Raw genomic sequence first — 15,123 nt, 5'->3', positions numbered from 1 at the left:
AAGGAGGCTCCTTCTCTGAGAGAATGAGATTTGGGAGCAGCAAACTCCCTGAGAACTTGGCAAGTCAGAACTTCAGAGAAAAATTAAACCTAATACAGAAGCACAATCTTTCTATTCAAGCTTCTGAAGTCTGAAGAACATGTCTGGGTTTGAGCAGATAAACACATTGCTCTAAAGCACGTGAACATGGTTGAAAGAAGGTTAAAAGTTTCTAGAGATAAAAATCAACTTCAGAAACAGAACATTTGCCAAGTTAGATATACTGCCACGCAGAGATAAAAAGCAAGAATGGTTAGGCTGAAACGTTGTACTGGTACTCAGCTGCCCATATGAAAGTCTATTCCAGAGTTCAGGCTACTTTACTCACATCATTATGTCTTCAAAATACTCACCTCCTTCTGAGAACTATTCACTGTAAACAGTGTCTGGTGGGAATATGCTCCCTGCAAGACACTAATATTGCAGATAGGTATGACAAAACCGTACCTTTTATGCTGTGCAGCAGTCACAACTGCCAAAGTATAAAGCTTCAAGCCAAGCTAAACAAGCAGAAGTGTCCACTTAAATTCTGTGAGCCAGCAAAGGATGCTACAGGCAATCTTGCCAGATATGTCTGTGGAAGGTCACATACAGTTGCCCTCCTCTGCTCTTAACATACAAGATTACATAATATTGAACTAGAAAATCAAAGATAATCCAGGAGGAACAATCAGGAATAAGCCTTTACACAAGTTTTTTTCCTTCATGCTTATTCCTGTATTTTCCAGACATTGCAGAACTGCAGCGTAGTTGGTGATGCCACCTCCACACAGTGCTTCACATCTCCTTTGAATGCCCCCTCCACCTCAGGTGGCACATCCCTCCCAACCAGCCAAGGAGATCTCTACATGTGCCAGTTCAAACTCCTCTATTGAGTCCAACTCCTAAAGGCTACTTAGAAAGAGTCAATTACATAGCAAAGCTAAAAGCCAGCTGGAATAAATTGGTATTTCAGGCCAAGAATAACAAGTTTAAATATGCTATCTACTGGCAAACACAACTAAAGCATGAATTGTATTCTCTCTCTGTCTCAACCCCTTTAGGTTATCAACTTCATTGCTCATACACAGACAAGCAAATACAGTATCAATTAGGTAGAACCTAGTTAGGTCTGATGATTGCCATTATATGAAAAAGCCAACCCAGATCACTTTCAAACATGCCCAGATGAAGCCTCTACTTCTCCAAATGTAATTATTTTTTTTTTTAAATGCTTCACAGTGTATAAAAATAGAGTTTGTAATTCACCTACAAAACCAGCCAGATCCTAAGACTGCAAATAATGGTGCTGGGTATACAGGGAATGTAAATACATGATCTCCAACCTCAGCAGAGTTTTGGATGGGGCAAGTATCCAACTCCATAGCAGGTGATTTGTATGTTCAGCAAAGGCTGAAAAGCAAACTCTCTAGCTGCAGGAGAGGTGGATTCTGGGGCTAAACACTAACAATTCACTCACTAAGAAGGCAATTTAAGGAAGAACAGTCAAGCTGTCTCATGGATAAGGACACTATTCCCAGGAGAAAAGCCATTACAGAATCAGTAAGCACAATGAAGACTGATGTGAAGGAAAGAGCAAATAGGAAGGATTGTGCAGCAGTAAAACAACAGCAGAGAGGTATGTGACACTTTAAATGCAGGTCCCCTTTCACTACTGAAGGACTTGATATCAAGTGCTAAGAAGTGGGGGAAAAAAATAATAATTTCTCAGAATTAGTGTGGAAACAGATAGTATCCATTCTAATGGATTCAAAGAATACCAATCAAAAGTTAATCATATCCTTGTGGGACACTTGACATTTTTTAAACCATCATCAGTTATAACATCTTTCTATTAGTATGTCATATTCAAAGCAATGACAAAGGTTAACAGCAGTTTTCATATTTAATCCAAATCTTGAATTAATGGGATAGCATCCGAGCCTCAGAAGCAATGACTACACTCCCAGTGTGTTGGTACCGAGCATGGCCACAGCGTGCCCCGCTGCAGAGCCGACACAGGGAAGAACCTCACATGTAGGGGACACCAAGCCACATGAGCAGCTTTGTCTTCAGCTAGCTACTGATGGTAAGAGTTGCAGGTGCATACACCGCACATCCACACACAGCCAGCACATTGAAGACTGTCATCTTATGCACAGACAAGTTAATTGCATTTTAGAATATATTTATACAGTGCTCTTTTGTTTCCACCCTTTTTTTCGTTAAGAATAGTCCCCCAACTTCATAACGAAAGAGCAGGAGAACAAATCAAAGAGCACCCACTTAAAATAAATCTCCTCAGTACTAATTATTTTTTTAAGTATAAGTGAGAAGCAAAGACAACTATGGAGAGGCATGGCATTCAGAATAAGCATACCACTTCATTTAAACATTTCCACAAAGCCAGCACACCAAGATGCCCATCAGACCCACAGCTCTGCTGTTCAGACCCCCCCTCCAAGGGGCTTACAAGGTAACAGAAGAGGAACTAGTAATACACTCATTACGTGCACTTAAATTTTGCACCAGGTATTTCAGTGGTCCACAGCTACCTTTAAAACCTATTTCAACAGGGTGGAGGTAGTTCGAAAACCCTGCAAGCAGAGAAAATGGCGTCTGTGGAGAAGTAGCCCAAACTACAGCAGACCTGCAAGGCCCACCAGCACGGCTTTGCAGGCAGGACCCTCCCGCAGCAGCAGAGCTACCCCGCTGCTGGGCCGTTTGGGGTAGCGGTGCAGGTACACCCACTAACACCTTCTGGCAGCAGTGCTGCACCCACAAGAGCTTTGCCAGGACAGACCTACCAGGTAGGGGTGCGATCTTTTTCCACACATCATTCACACATACAGCTCTATCAAGAGAAGCGCAGAGCTTAAACCCAGCCTTTGAAAATGAACATGAAATACTGAAGCCAGGAAGAAAGAACAGAAACCACACACCCCTCTGGCTCAGAGAACAGTTCATCTCCTCTACTGTAATTGAGAGGGAGCCTTCAACTATTTCTCCCTGATGAAAAAAACCCAGCTTCTTCCACCATAGCTTTCAAGGGCCTTTAGGCACTTCTAAACTGAATTGTCTGATTTCGGGGCATTAAAAAAAAAAAAAAAAAAAAAAAAAGCAGTTTTATACCATTTCTCTTTTCTCCCTTCACACTCAGTTAATTGCAGGCTGAAGTGCTTTTTAATAGGGGGTAAAAAAAAGCAGTGCATTTGAGCTAAATTACCCATCTCTGGTAGACACAGAAAAGATCTGATCTGCTGAGAACAACTGTGTATTTTTTTACACTAGTAAAAACCCCTTCAAGATAAGTACCCTTCTAAAAAAATAATTGCTTGTATCACATCCTTTCAATATAGACACCACTTAGTCTAAAGCAGGGGCAAAAAGGCTATATTCAGTCTTAAGTGGGGATAAAGCATTAATCCTGAGTCACAAATAAAGACCCCGTTGGAAAAAAAAAAATAAGTCTACAAGCTGGTATTTCTGGCTGTCAGAGTGGAAACAACAGCCTTGAGTTAAATACTGAGGCTGTCTCCTGAACATACAGGGACAGTTCAGCAGCTCAGTGCCAGACTCACAGCAGTCAGCACGTAAGCAAGGAAAGAGACATCCATGGTACACAGCACCTGTTAAAGGACTAGACAAGAACTGCAAAATATTTTTACTGCTGGCCACTAACAGGCCAAGATACATAGTTCTGGACCGCAGCAGGTGTCCTATAACACACCATAGCTCTGAGGCCTGCTCTTTTTTTTTTTTTTCCCCTTTAAATGATGGCTGACCTGCGGTTCCTGCTTCAGATTTCTGGCTTTTAGATGAGTAGGGAGGTAGATACTGCCACCCCTACCTAATAGAGAGAATGGTTCTTCAGATAGCAGGGGATGCAGGTGGAAATATCTCCCTACCAGAGGCAAGGGAAAGGTTTCACCCAACTCTAAGACGGTGTCTTGAGCTACCCTACAGAGTAGGTTGGGATGGGGAGGCCGACTTTCAGAAGAAGGATAGGGAAAAAGGGCTACTATACCCCCACAAAGTGAGGTTTGTGGGGACAGAGGACACGAGGGGGAACATTACTAGCTGAATGATGACACTTTTCTGTCACAGGGAGTCGAGCCCTCCCATCACCACTTCGAGCTATCTGTGTGTGCTGCAGGAAACCATCCGGCTTGGAGGCAAGGCCAGTTCCCTGAGAAGGGAGTTTGGGCCCCAGCAAGTCAGAGGTAAGGCTTCCGCCTGTTTCCAGTTGTACCAGCTTTGCTGACAGTAGGAGCTGGGAGCACACACAGCAGAAGTCTTCAGAGTTTCACCTCTGTTAGCGAGCCCAGGACACATAATAGTTTAGAAAGGCATTTCACAGGTTGCGCTCCCGCACCTAAATGCTGCCCAGGACTGGTTGTACAAACGAACCACATGTAATTCCAAAAGCACCCTGCTGCGTGGCTAATTGCTTGGGGGGAAGGTGACTTCAGTGTTAAGAAGCTCTGGTCTTTCTATAGCACACAAAGCGAAAAAGGTCTACAAAAGACACACCACAAGGGAAGGCACAGCTAGAATCACTTCAGTCCAGCACAACTCGTTTTTAATTAAATATCAGAAAGAACAATGTCTGAATTGTTCATTCTGTTTTGCATAAGGTATAAGCCAATGAAGTATTGTTTAAACCAGAGATAAGATTTTGGGCCAGTTGCTACATAGATTTTTGTTAACATAGCCAAGGAAATGCTCCTTATTACCCTTCTATGATCATCCATAAAGCAAAGGCCTAACATACCAAAGGGAAAGGAGACACCTGAAAACCAAGACCTGATCTGTACCATCCACCTTCTCCCAAAACATAGAGTCCCAATGACTGAGTAGAGCAGCACTGAGATGTGGACACCATCAGCACTTGAGAAGCAGCTTTGGACATCCTGTAGGACTTGACAGCTTTTATACACTCCCTCACTGTCCCCTTTTCAGTCTTCCCACCTGCACCAAGAGCAGAAGCTACTGGAGTAGCTGCAGATGCTCTACATCTACAGAGGAGCTCAGTCCTTATGTTATTTTAGGGAGGTTCCCTGGGGGACCTGTTTAGAGTCATATTTCTATTGCAAGGTAGCAAAGAAAAAATGGAAATGGTTGAAAAAAAAAAAAAATCTTCTAAAGCGGACTAAGGAAAGCCTCGGGCTCCTACAGGGCCCAGACAAGAATAACACTAACCCGTCATGCGCTGCAGAACTACCTCACTGTCTGACAACAAGCTTGTGTACCAGACATCAGGTTACCTACCCTCAGTTCAGCACACTCCTACCAAACACAACCAGTCATTGGGCACGCATGCAGGAGCAGAAGGCAGGCACGTGTGTGAGCTCCGCAATATTACAGAACTGGCATCTGTTTGTGATAACTTTCTAATTCAGATGAGAATTACAGTATATGCAAAGGACCACCTTTCCCTTCAGCCTCCACCTGGTTCTTACAACCAACCATGTGGTGTTGTAGAGCAGTACCAGCTTTAACAGCCAGTTATGTCACCAAAGGCTTCCTCACATAAAGAAAATCCAGGGTTGCCATTTCTCTCTTCTTTGGCTCATGCCAGTGATTAGAAGGGTACTCTGGTGCTTATTTGATAGGACATCTCATGAAGCTAAAGTTAACAAACATAAAAATGAACTGACTTATCTTAATTGCTATTAAAACCACTGCCCTCCCTCAAAAAAACCCCACAAACCCACAAAATGTGCCCCCCCCCCACTACTCTGAGGACTACAGCTGAATTGTACTCCAAAGACATTTCAGAAACATTAGCAATGTATAAGCTATCCAACTACCCCACCTGAAGAGCAAATCTGAAATACAGATAGGTTAATAACAGGGATAAAGCATTTCTTCCACAACCTCTCACAAGATAAAATTTTAAGTTCCACCCAGTTGCAGGCCACAAAACAAGCTCAGAGACAAGATTTACAATACAATTAAAATGTCCTGATCAGCCAAGAAATTGAGCAAGACTCACTTTGAAAGCCTGTAACCAGGTGATTTAAAAGAATATCCAAGAGGAACATGCAGGTTGCCAGAGAAAGGATAATGTTCTCAAAACTGGGTGCTCAGTTATGCTCCTAAATCTAGTATTAGAATGCTTGTGTAAAAGTGGCTTATTAAACACCAACACTGCCATTATTTCAATGGCCATGGAGATGCATTAGGTCATCTCTAACATGCATAGAGACTAGAATTGTAACAGAGGGCACTGCAGCCAGATGAGATAAAAATAGGCCTTTTCTGTATCTACTTTGTGGATACAAAAACTTCATCTGCTACAGAGTATTTCAGAATAAATCTGGTATTTTTATCCTGATCATTTACCTCATATCTCTCATTTGTGATCCACAAAAGGTAATAGAGGTTTCATACACCTCTTCATATATTGTTTTTATTTCTCTGTACCCAAGTCCGGTTTTGCTTTTACTTTTGCCTCCAGCACTTTTACCTCCTGTGCAGCCCCCAGGCAGTTCCAACAACTCCGCGGTCAAGAAGGTACCTGGTAGGACTGACACGTGTGCTGATGTGTGGGTTGCCAGTGACCCAAATTATCACTTATGAAAGGGACAAACTAACTGCCTAATGGGAGTGATACCACTGGATCTGCTGGGACACACCTACATATCCAGACAGCTGCTTCCCAAAGAGCAGAGTGCTGGGGAGCCACCATCACTTCCCATCCTTAAGCACTTCCCTGGGCTCTCAAGATGTCCATGTCCTGTGGCTCCCTACCACATGGGGATGCTACTCGGCAGAGAGCGAGGAAACCTGCCAAACACAGAGCTGAACCTCTTCAGGAAAAACACGGCTCAGAACACTTTACCCTTGGGACTCAGACCAGCACAAAGTAAAACAAGCATCACGATCACTATCACGAGCTGGCATACGTGTGTCAGCAAAGTCTCAATTCCTTAATTGCTCTGTTGTGGGTTTTGTTTGGTTGGTTTGGGTTTTTGTTTTGGTTTGGTTCTTAATTGCTCCATAATGATTTGCATTAGTAATACAGTTGCTGGAGCAGCTGCAGAGCATTTGCCCCATGCAAGTATTTAACTTTCACAGAGCAACACCCTTGTTACAGTTTCAAGACCACAATTCAATTGTATTTTGCACTTTATAAGCCAAATGCATCTTGTGGTATGACCTGCAGATAATCACAGTGTGATGACATGGTACGTAACCAATTCAAATCAGCATTGTACCTGAACCTGCAGCTTTAGGTGCAAAGTATTTTAAGATGTTCAAAAAAGTTAGGTCCCTTCCTCTTTCATGTACACAATTGCCAGATCTAGCATGTGCAGCTGAGGTCTGTAACTTTCATATTGCTTCATCAAAAATAAGATTTTAAGCTGCACATCACAAAAAAGCACCACTGTAAGTCATTAAACACTCATGTAAACCTCATGTTATTTCACATCTTAACAGATGTTTCCAGAGAAAGATATTTAACACATCAGAATAATACAGACAGACAAGCAGCAACTGTCTGTTGAAGAGACAGTGACAACACAGGAAATAAGAAACATGGAAAGACTACATAATGATTTTAATGACTTTTTAATCTTCAATCAAAGCAGCTAGCGTGATGAAGTTATCTAAACCACAGCAAATCTGGACGTGGCAGTAGCCTTTGTTCTGTTGAGGACTGGGTAATTAGACGACCACACTGAAACTGTCAGGTACGACAGATGCCTCTCATTCAGTGGGCAGCAGAAAACATGCTACTCAAAGTCTGGAAGAAATGCAGACTTTGGCAGCACCAGCAGTACTTGGGCCACAGGTCTTTTTAGCCAGGTAAAACACATGCTGCCTTTAACAGAAACATGATCAAATCAACAGCAGAGACATGACAGTAGAACAGGATGTGCTCGTGTCTGGATTCTCAGAAAAGATAAGTGAGAAATGTTGGTTAAAGCTCTGGCTGGAGGCAGCTTCTCCGCTCACCGTTTCAAGCAAGTGTTGTGCCACCTGATTCCTACTGTGCTAAAGGGAAGAGGCCTCACGGCACGTAACTGTAAATTAACATGGCTAGATAAGAAAAAAAGAAATCCAGCTCCATCACCTCTTCTTAAAGAGCAAAAGAACCAAGCAACTGTCAAGACCTGCAGTTCTAACTAGCCCAGGTCAAACATGTATTTCACCTAATACAATCATCCAAAGATTCATCACTTTGAAACCAACAGTTTTGAAGGGCTTTTAGGTGCAACAAGACTGTTCTTCCTAGGTCATTTTCTCCATGATAAAAATTAATCAGCACTGAAGTGCCAGCTTACTACCTCTGTAAATGAAAGCCACTTACTCAGGTAGCAACGAAAACTGCTGTGATAGAAATACTTTGATTTTTCTGTTGGAAAAACTCAACACAAATGGTACAAGTGCTGTAGACCTGACCATAAAACCATGTGAAAGCTACCTAGCGTGCAGAGTTTGGGGCCTACACCAATAACTTATTATGAAATACATTCTTATGAGAGTACCTACATACCCAAAACTGTTTCATTCTAGATGCTTGTGGTTTTAGGACTACAAACTCTTTGGTGGAAATATTGCCATATAATTTTGTGTTTAAGTCAGACTGATCAAATATATGCATTTTAAATACACAGTTTGGAAAACATGCATTTGTCAGATACCAAATTAACAGCAAAATAGAAATCCATCTCTCAATTTAACCACTATCCTTTAAATGACAAAGAAGGAAGAGGAGAAACTGCTATTTGAAGAATAAAGCCTGGTTATCAGAAGTATAACAGACAGTTACTATGACACTTGCGATTTTTTTTTTCTTTGCTCTGAAGGAAGTCTGCAAAATACTTAAGTGAAGCCAGGCCTCAGTGGAGCTTTACCAGCATGACGGCTAACAGTGTTAGAAAGGAACTGAACTTGCTAAATGTGTTTCCTCAGATGTTTGCCATGACATGGCAAGAGTTGTTTTGCTTGGGAGGGAGAAGAGCATGTATTTTGTTATACTAAAGGGGCTCATCTAGAAGGTGGGGGTATTGAGAAAGGATCTATGAAAACAAAATGATTTAAACAAGGGCACACCAAGAACATGCAATGGTTTGAGCCAATCATTCTTTCAGCAGTGCTGCCAGTGGTGCAGAAAGGGCTATAGCGTAGTGCCTTTCCTAATACAGGTTACCAGCACTTGTACATCAAATTGGGCTTCTAGCATTCATTTCAGGGATCAGGAACTGGATGTTAGAGTAAACTAGTTTTAGTGCAACGAGAGGCAGAAGTTTTCCAGTTGAATCATTTCTTATTTCCCACACAGCTCAAAATGCATACCCAGATGCCCTTGATGCCCTGGTACCTGTATTGCATACATTAGTACTCCCACATACACAAGATTTCCACCACAAAGTAAACTATGCAAATCACTGAAATGATCTTAAAACAGAAATGAACTTTCTGAAGGTGACAATACCAGGGTAATACCTAAACAACATCTTCAAAACAACCTCACCCCATCTCTTCTGATCAGCACATACACAGTTAATCTACCATCTCCTGAGCACTATTCAGCTGCTAAGCATTATCATGCTAGTGCATAACTAACTTACATGCCCAATCATTAATTTGTCAGTTTTCAGCAACAAGCATTTGTGAAATACACAGCAATGCAGCAAAGAGATCAGTGACTAAGAGCAAATTGGGATGGTTTAAGAGAAGCATCAGCAGAGGAAAATTCCACTGCTTTGCAAGCTATCACAGAGCTCTCAAGTGCAGTAGTACTCATCAGGGAGGAAACGCTTCACTTTCCCCCTCCCCTTGAGGGCCGAATTTCTCATCTGTGGCTACCCTCAACGTGCTTATCCCGACCGACATCGGGCAGGTGTTTCACACCGTTCAGCAGAAATCGATTCAGCTCACGAAAGAGAAGAAGTGCCCCCGGCGCGATGGCAGTAGCCAATCACCGGCAGACAAATCATTTTTTAAACGGATGGCTGCCCCTCACCACAACTGTTTACGCTCCGCGTAGCAAACTGCGCACGAAATACAATTGCGCGAGTTCGCAGCGGAGCGAGCACCCTCTGCCGCGGGTTCAGGCTCACCGGCGGTCTTCTGCGCCAGCCATCCGCTGTACCAGCAGAGAGCCCAGCTCCTCCGAATCGTCCTCCCCACAAACGCAGGGGAGAACACGGCTTCTGCAGAGGGATTTATTTCCCGTTTGCTCCCATGCGCCGGGGGAGAGCGGGGCTGGCGAGGACGAACTCAACTCAGCCCGGCGGGCTCAAGATGAGCTGTGGGCGCTGCCCAGGGTGCCACTGCAGTCAGTCGGTAACCGGCCAGCTCAGGCCGCCCGCGACAGCGGCGCGCCGACAGCCAGCGAGCAAGCCCCAGAGCGTCGAAGTTCAAACGCGCTCCTTTCCACACGGTGCGTGCCACCGCACGGCGAGGGCGTTTGGAGAACGCTCTCCAAAAATCACTCCTGCGACGACCTGCGCGGGCCCCTGCCCCAGATTGCTCGAAGCACGGCCGGCAAGCTCGCTTCCTACAGCGGGGAGGGGGGTGGTACCGAAACGCGGTGCCCCGCCAGCGCGGCCGCTCCAGCGCCAGCCGACGGCGGCAGGGCGCACCTCGGCGCAGGGCACCGCTCTCCTTCTGCCCCCGGCCCGCGGAAAGGCGCCGGCGAGGCGGTGGCGGGGGGGAGATCCGGCAGCACCGACACCGAGGGGCTTCGCCGCGGCGGGGCTCCCTCTCCCCCCCGGGCGCGGCCTACCCCTGCGCTGCCGCCCGCCAGCCGTGAGGGGGGCGCGGGGCCGCAGCGCCGCCGCCGCACGCCCGCGCCGCGCCTCGCCTCAGGCGGCGGGGGCGCGGCCGAGCACCGGGGAACCGCCGCCGCCGCCGCCTCCGGGCCGCCGCCCCTCCCGGCACCTGCCGGGGGTGACACCGGCCGTCAGAGAGCCGCCTGCCCGGGGAGGAGGCGGGGAGCGGGGCCGAGACGCGGCGCCGGCGGGACTCACCGTAGATCATGGCCAGGCCGGTCTCGTGGAGGAAGCGGACGCGGCGGTGCTTGAACAGCCAGATGGTGAGGATGGTGAGGGTGAGGAGCAGGATGAAGGTGAGGAGGCTCACGCTGTCCTGCCGGTGGCTCTCCTCCGCCTCCTTCTCGGTGGCGAGCTCCTCCATGGCGCTGCTGCTGCTGCTCCGCTCCGCAGCCCGCAGCCCGCCGGCTGCCAGCAGGAGAAGCGGGAGCACCGGCAGCCGGCGGCGCAGGGGCAGAGCCATGGTGGTGGTGGCGGTGGCGGCTGCTGCAGCAGCTCCCCGTCCCACACCCGCGGCGGCGGCGGCCCGCGGGCACTGCCCACCGCCCGGCCGGCGGGGGAGGGAGGGAGGGAGCGGCCCCGGCGCGCAGGAGCCCGCCTGCTGCCGCCTGCCCCGGCCCCTTAAAGGCGCAGCCCCGCCGGCCGGGGAGCGTGGGCTCGTCCGCCGTGGGGACGCGGTGCCCTCCTTGCCGCCCCCGCCCGGCGGTGAAGCGGCGGGAGGCAGCGGGGCGCGGGGAGGGCGGTGAGAACCGCCCCACGCCGCCGCGGGGGCCGGCTTTGCTTCGGGAGCCCCGGGTGCCGCCTGGGCGGCGCGGGCAGCGCTGCGGGTCGGCCCCGGCCCCGCTCTCCCCGCCTCGGGGCTGCTGCAGGGGTGCGGTGTTGGAAATCGTCACCCCGCGGCCCGCTCTGCCCGTGTCCGGGACCGAGCTGGGCCGGGAGCTGATGGTCTGCGTGAGACCTGCAAGGGAACGAACGCCGGCACTGGTGGCTCTGGGTCTCGATGAATTTGCAAAAGTTCTCCCAAAAGAGTGAGAATATACTCAGTCAAGTCGCTCCCGTGTTTTCCCACGTGGGGTTTTTTCTTTTTTCTTTTTTTCGGATACAGGAAAACTTACTAAACGCAAGTTGCTAACTTGGGGTTTTCCATCCAAATACATCCTACTGGAGGTTTGCTTCTGGGAAGCAGGACAATTGTAGGAAATTAATAGAGTTAGTATTTTTCATTTGAAATTTCTTTGCTGGAAGAAAAAAAAAAGAGCATATGCCTACTGTTTTAAAATCATCTCGACTTGGGGGAGGGAAAGAAAAGTCACTTTTTGCAAACAAGCCAAAATCAGAACTTTCTCCTTTCACTTTTTTCTTTGATGAATCGCAAACCTGTTTGGTTTTTTTTTAAAAAAAAAAGAAAAAGAAAAAACAGGGAATTCCGAGTAATGAAAAAGTTTGGTTTTAAAGAAATAGGAAACGCTGTAAAAATCGGGTTTGTGGTGGGTTTTTGGTTTGGGTTTTTATTTTATTTTATTTTATTTTTATCAGTTTCAGCAGGCATGTGCTTTGCCTTACCAGAGGAATTCCCTCCCATTTTCCAGTGGTGGTGTGAGCAGCGCTGACATTTCTCCCAGAATTGTTATTTTCAATCACAACTTCTAACATGTATTTTAGCCATTATTTTGCAAAAAAGAAAGCAGAATACCTTTGGCCACATGTTTAATTAGTTATGTGGCAGATTCTATCTCCTTTAGTGCTGTCGTCCTTCTTAACACTGCTGCCTGGCTGTTTCTGAGGGTATTTATTGGGGTGCTCTAGTTACAAGAGTCTCTCTTCCAAACTTTCTCTCCTTCTGCTAGTGGATCTGAAATTGTCTCTTGTCACATACACTTTGTTTAGGAGACTCCTTTTCAGAAATATTTTAAGATGACATCTATGTAAACGCACGTTTTTATTTATATGTAGTCCTTTTAAATATGGTATTTATGCAAACTCCTCAACAACCTTCAAAATCTGGTAAAATTATGTGCAATTACCTTTAAATATTTGATTGTGCAGGGCTGAAAGTTTACATTGATAGTGCCATCATTTGTAAACCTCTTAGGGATGAAGAGCATTAATTTGCCCTGAAGACCTAGCTCTTAAACCTACATGAACCGTTAAAAATTACTGCCTCAAGACTGCCTTATGTTAAACCTCACATTCAAAATTAACATTTCTGGTATAATGAGAGCATTATGCCTCTAAAATCTTTATTGTGTATCTTTAGGATATACAACCTACATACAATATAATGTATATGTTTAGCATATAACAACCTATAGGCCTCACAGCAGACTACAGGAATGCAATACAGTGCTAAGTGTGTGTAATGCTGATAAAGTTGTAAAATAAAAAGCTGAATGACAATAACAGGCTCTCTTCTGGTTTGTTTTGGGTTTTTTTTATTGTGTGCTACATAGTGCTGGGTAAAGTCTGTTGCTAAGTGCATGGTGGCTGTTTTTAAGACGACAATTTCCATGTATATTGTAATTTCATCTACCTCTCAGCTGAGCTGCAGTCAGGGTCTTAAGTTAATTTCTGCAAAGTCTTCCACCGGTAACCTGTGTTTTATCCTTCAACATTTGCACAGTTCACTATGCACTATATGCCTCTTGCTCTCCAGGCAACAATGAGAAATATCCAGGCAATTCTTCTAATAGTTAAGCGTGATAGCCCAGTTCTACTTTTTTTTTTTTTTTTCAGCTGAACTATGTTGTTTGTGGAGGAAAGCATTCATCCATAGTTTGGCGTGTCAGTGCTACCATCAGCACAAGCTTTAAACCTCCACATTCACATTTACGGGTGTTTTCACTGCTGCCTTGCCCTTGTAGCTTCTGGACAGGTATCACGTAGGATCTTAAATCCTAGGAACACCTCCACTGAAATCAATACATCAGTAGGTACTGTCCCAAAATATTTTTACTGAATTAAAAAAGTTATATTCACCACTGTTGTGCATAAAATTGGACACAACTCATCCTTACTCTGGACTATGTGGATGTAACTAAATAACATCCATAAAATGTATGGGATTGGAAGTATGATTGTTTCTGTCCATTTAGGGCGTCAAAGTTTAACAGTGATGTAATTAAGTTCTCCTCAATTCAGTGTTCTGTCTAGTATGTTGTTGCCAGGAAATTTGATACACACAGTATATTTGGTTCATACAGGCCAAAATTTGTTCTCTCTTTATACTTATGGATTTGTGTCATGGTGCATGAATAGTTTAACTGATTTAAACAGGATCATCTGGAGCTTATGATATCAAATAAGAAAAAAGGTATCAAGTCAAGTTTGTCTATACATCACTGTAAACCAGGCTGCATCCTTTTAAGAGAGCTGTGTTCACACAGCTCAATTCCTTACAGCCGTGTAGCTAGCAGATTGCTGAGGTGTTTTCAGTCCATTAGGAACATCAGTAATTTCACCTCAAGGGGTAGCTCCGTCACTGTAATAACCCTGTGGTTACAGTTTGTGCTCCAAACTTTTTCTGGCAGGCCTCCACCTGCCTGCCCAAGCTGTTCTGCACTAAACCTTCTTCATGTTCTCTACGGGTGGGACCTGGATGTTACCTCTGTCTGGCAGCCACCACATGTGTTCCAGAAGTCAGCCTGCCTGCTTAGCAAAACTATCATTTTGTCCTATTCCCATTTGTTATTTTTTCTCTGGTGCCAGGCAGAGGTCTTTGATCTGCTTGCTGTTTGAGAGGCCACGCTTGAGGCAGAAACAATGATGGGTGCTTAGGGAGATGGAAGGCGATGGACAAGTGGGATCACAACAGAGGTATCAAAGGCTTAAAACTAAAGCTATGAGATGGCACTGAAATAGAGTGAATGACAAAATCTAGCCATTCAACAGAGTTCAGCCATACCTGGAGGGATGCAGGAGGATTTTGGTATTAAATGGTAATAAATATGTGCATTTGCACGTAGCTGATGATTAACTCACAGGATTGATTCACATGAGTCTGACCAAAACACCATAGAGATAGATATGGATCAGCCCACACCATTCCTTTTGCCTACCAGTCTTTTCTTATTAAAAAGTTCATCCTGCCAGAAGCACCATCAAATAGTCCATTCAGCATTTTTATAATTTCCTTTGTTAGGAAAGTCATTGTTATCACATGAACCGATATGCACTTCAGGTTTGTTCTTATTCCCTGAGTTGAATAATGTCATGTGAGGCAAATGCAAAGTCCTGTTTTCAAGCCCTGCTCGCTCTCTGAGCTACTGGCAGTAACATTGTCCGCTCCTTGTCAGTACCACTAAAGAGCTCGCACTCC

The 15,123-nt window shown here is 45.4% G+C and overlaps 1 protein-coding gene across 10 annotated transcripts in view; it reads right to left on the bottom strand.

Moving 5' to 3' along the window:
• Positions 1-11,339, bottom strand: part of SLC9A7 (solute carrier family 9 member A7) — a 79,267-nt gene extending 67,928 nt beyond the window's left edge. For 5 of the 10 annotated variants that reach the window (XR_008233055.1, XR_008233054.1, XM_052774138.1 and 2 more), the window contains exon 1: positions 11,007-11,338. Coding sequence is in view for 7 of the 10 variants with exons in the window: in XM_052774138.1 (XP_052630098.1) it covers positions 11,007-11,271 (265 nt within the window). In the remaining 3 variants the exon portion in view is untranslated. Of the gene's footprint in view, positions 1-11,006 lie in introns of all 10 variants that reach the window. The other 5 variants (XR_008233053.1, XM_052774139.1, XM_052774134.1 and 2 more) reach the window with 3 other exon arrangements.
• Positions 11,340-15,123: the final 3,784 nt, after the last annotated feature.

Source organism: Harpia harpyja, chromosome 22 (genome assembly GCF_026419915.1).
Source record: "Harpia harpyja isolate bHarHar1 chromosome 22, bHarHar1 primary haplotype, whole genome shotgun sequence".
In the NCBI taxonomy this organism is placed as follows: domain Eukaryota; kingdom Metazoa; phylum Chordata; class Aves; order Accipitriformes; family Accipitridae; genus Harpia; species Harpia harpyja.
The sequence above is the reverse complement of the archived record's forward strand: the minus strand, read 5'-3'. Positions and strand labels throughout refer to the sequence as shown.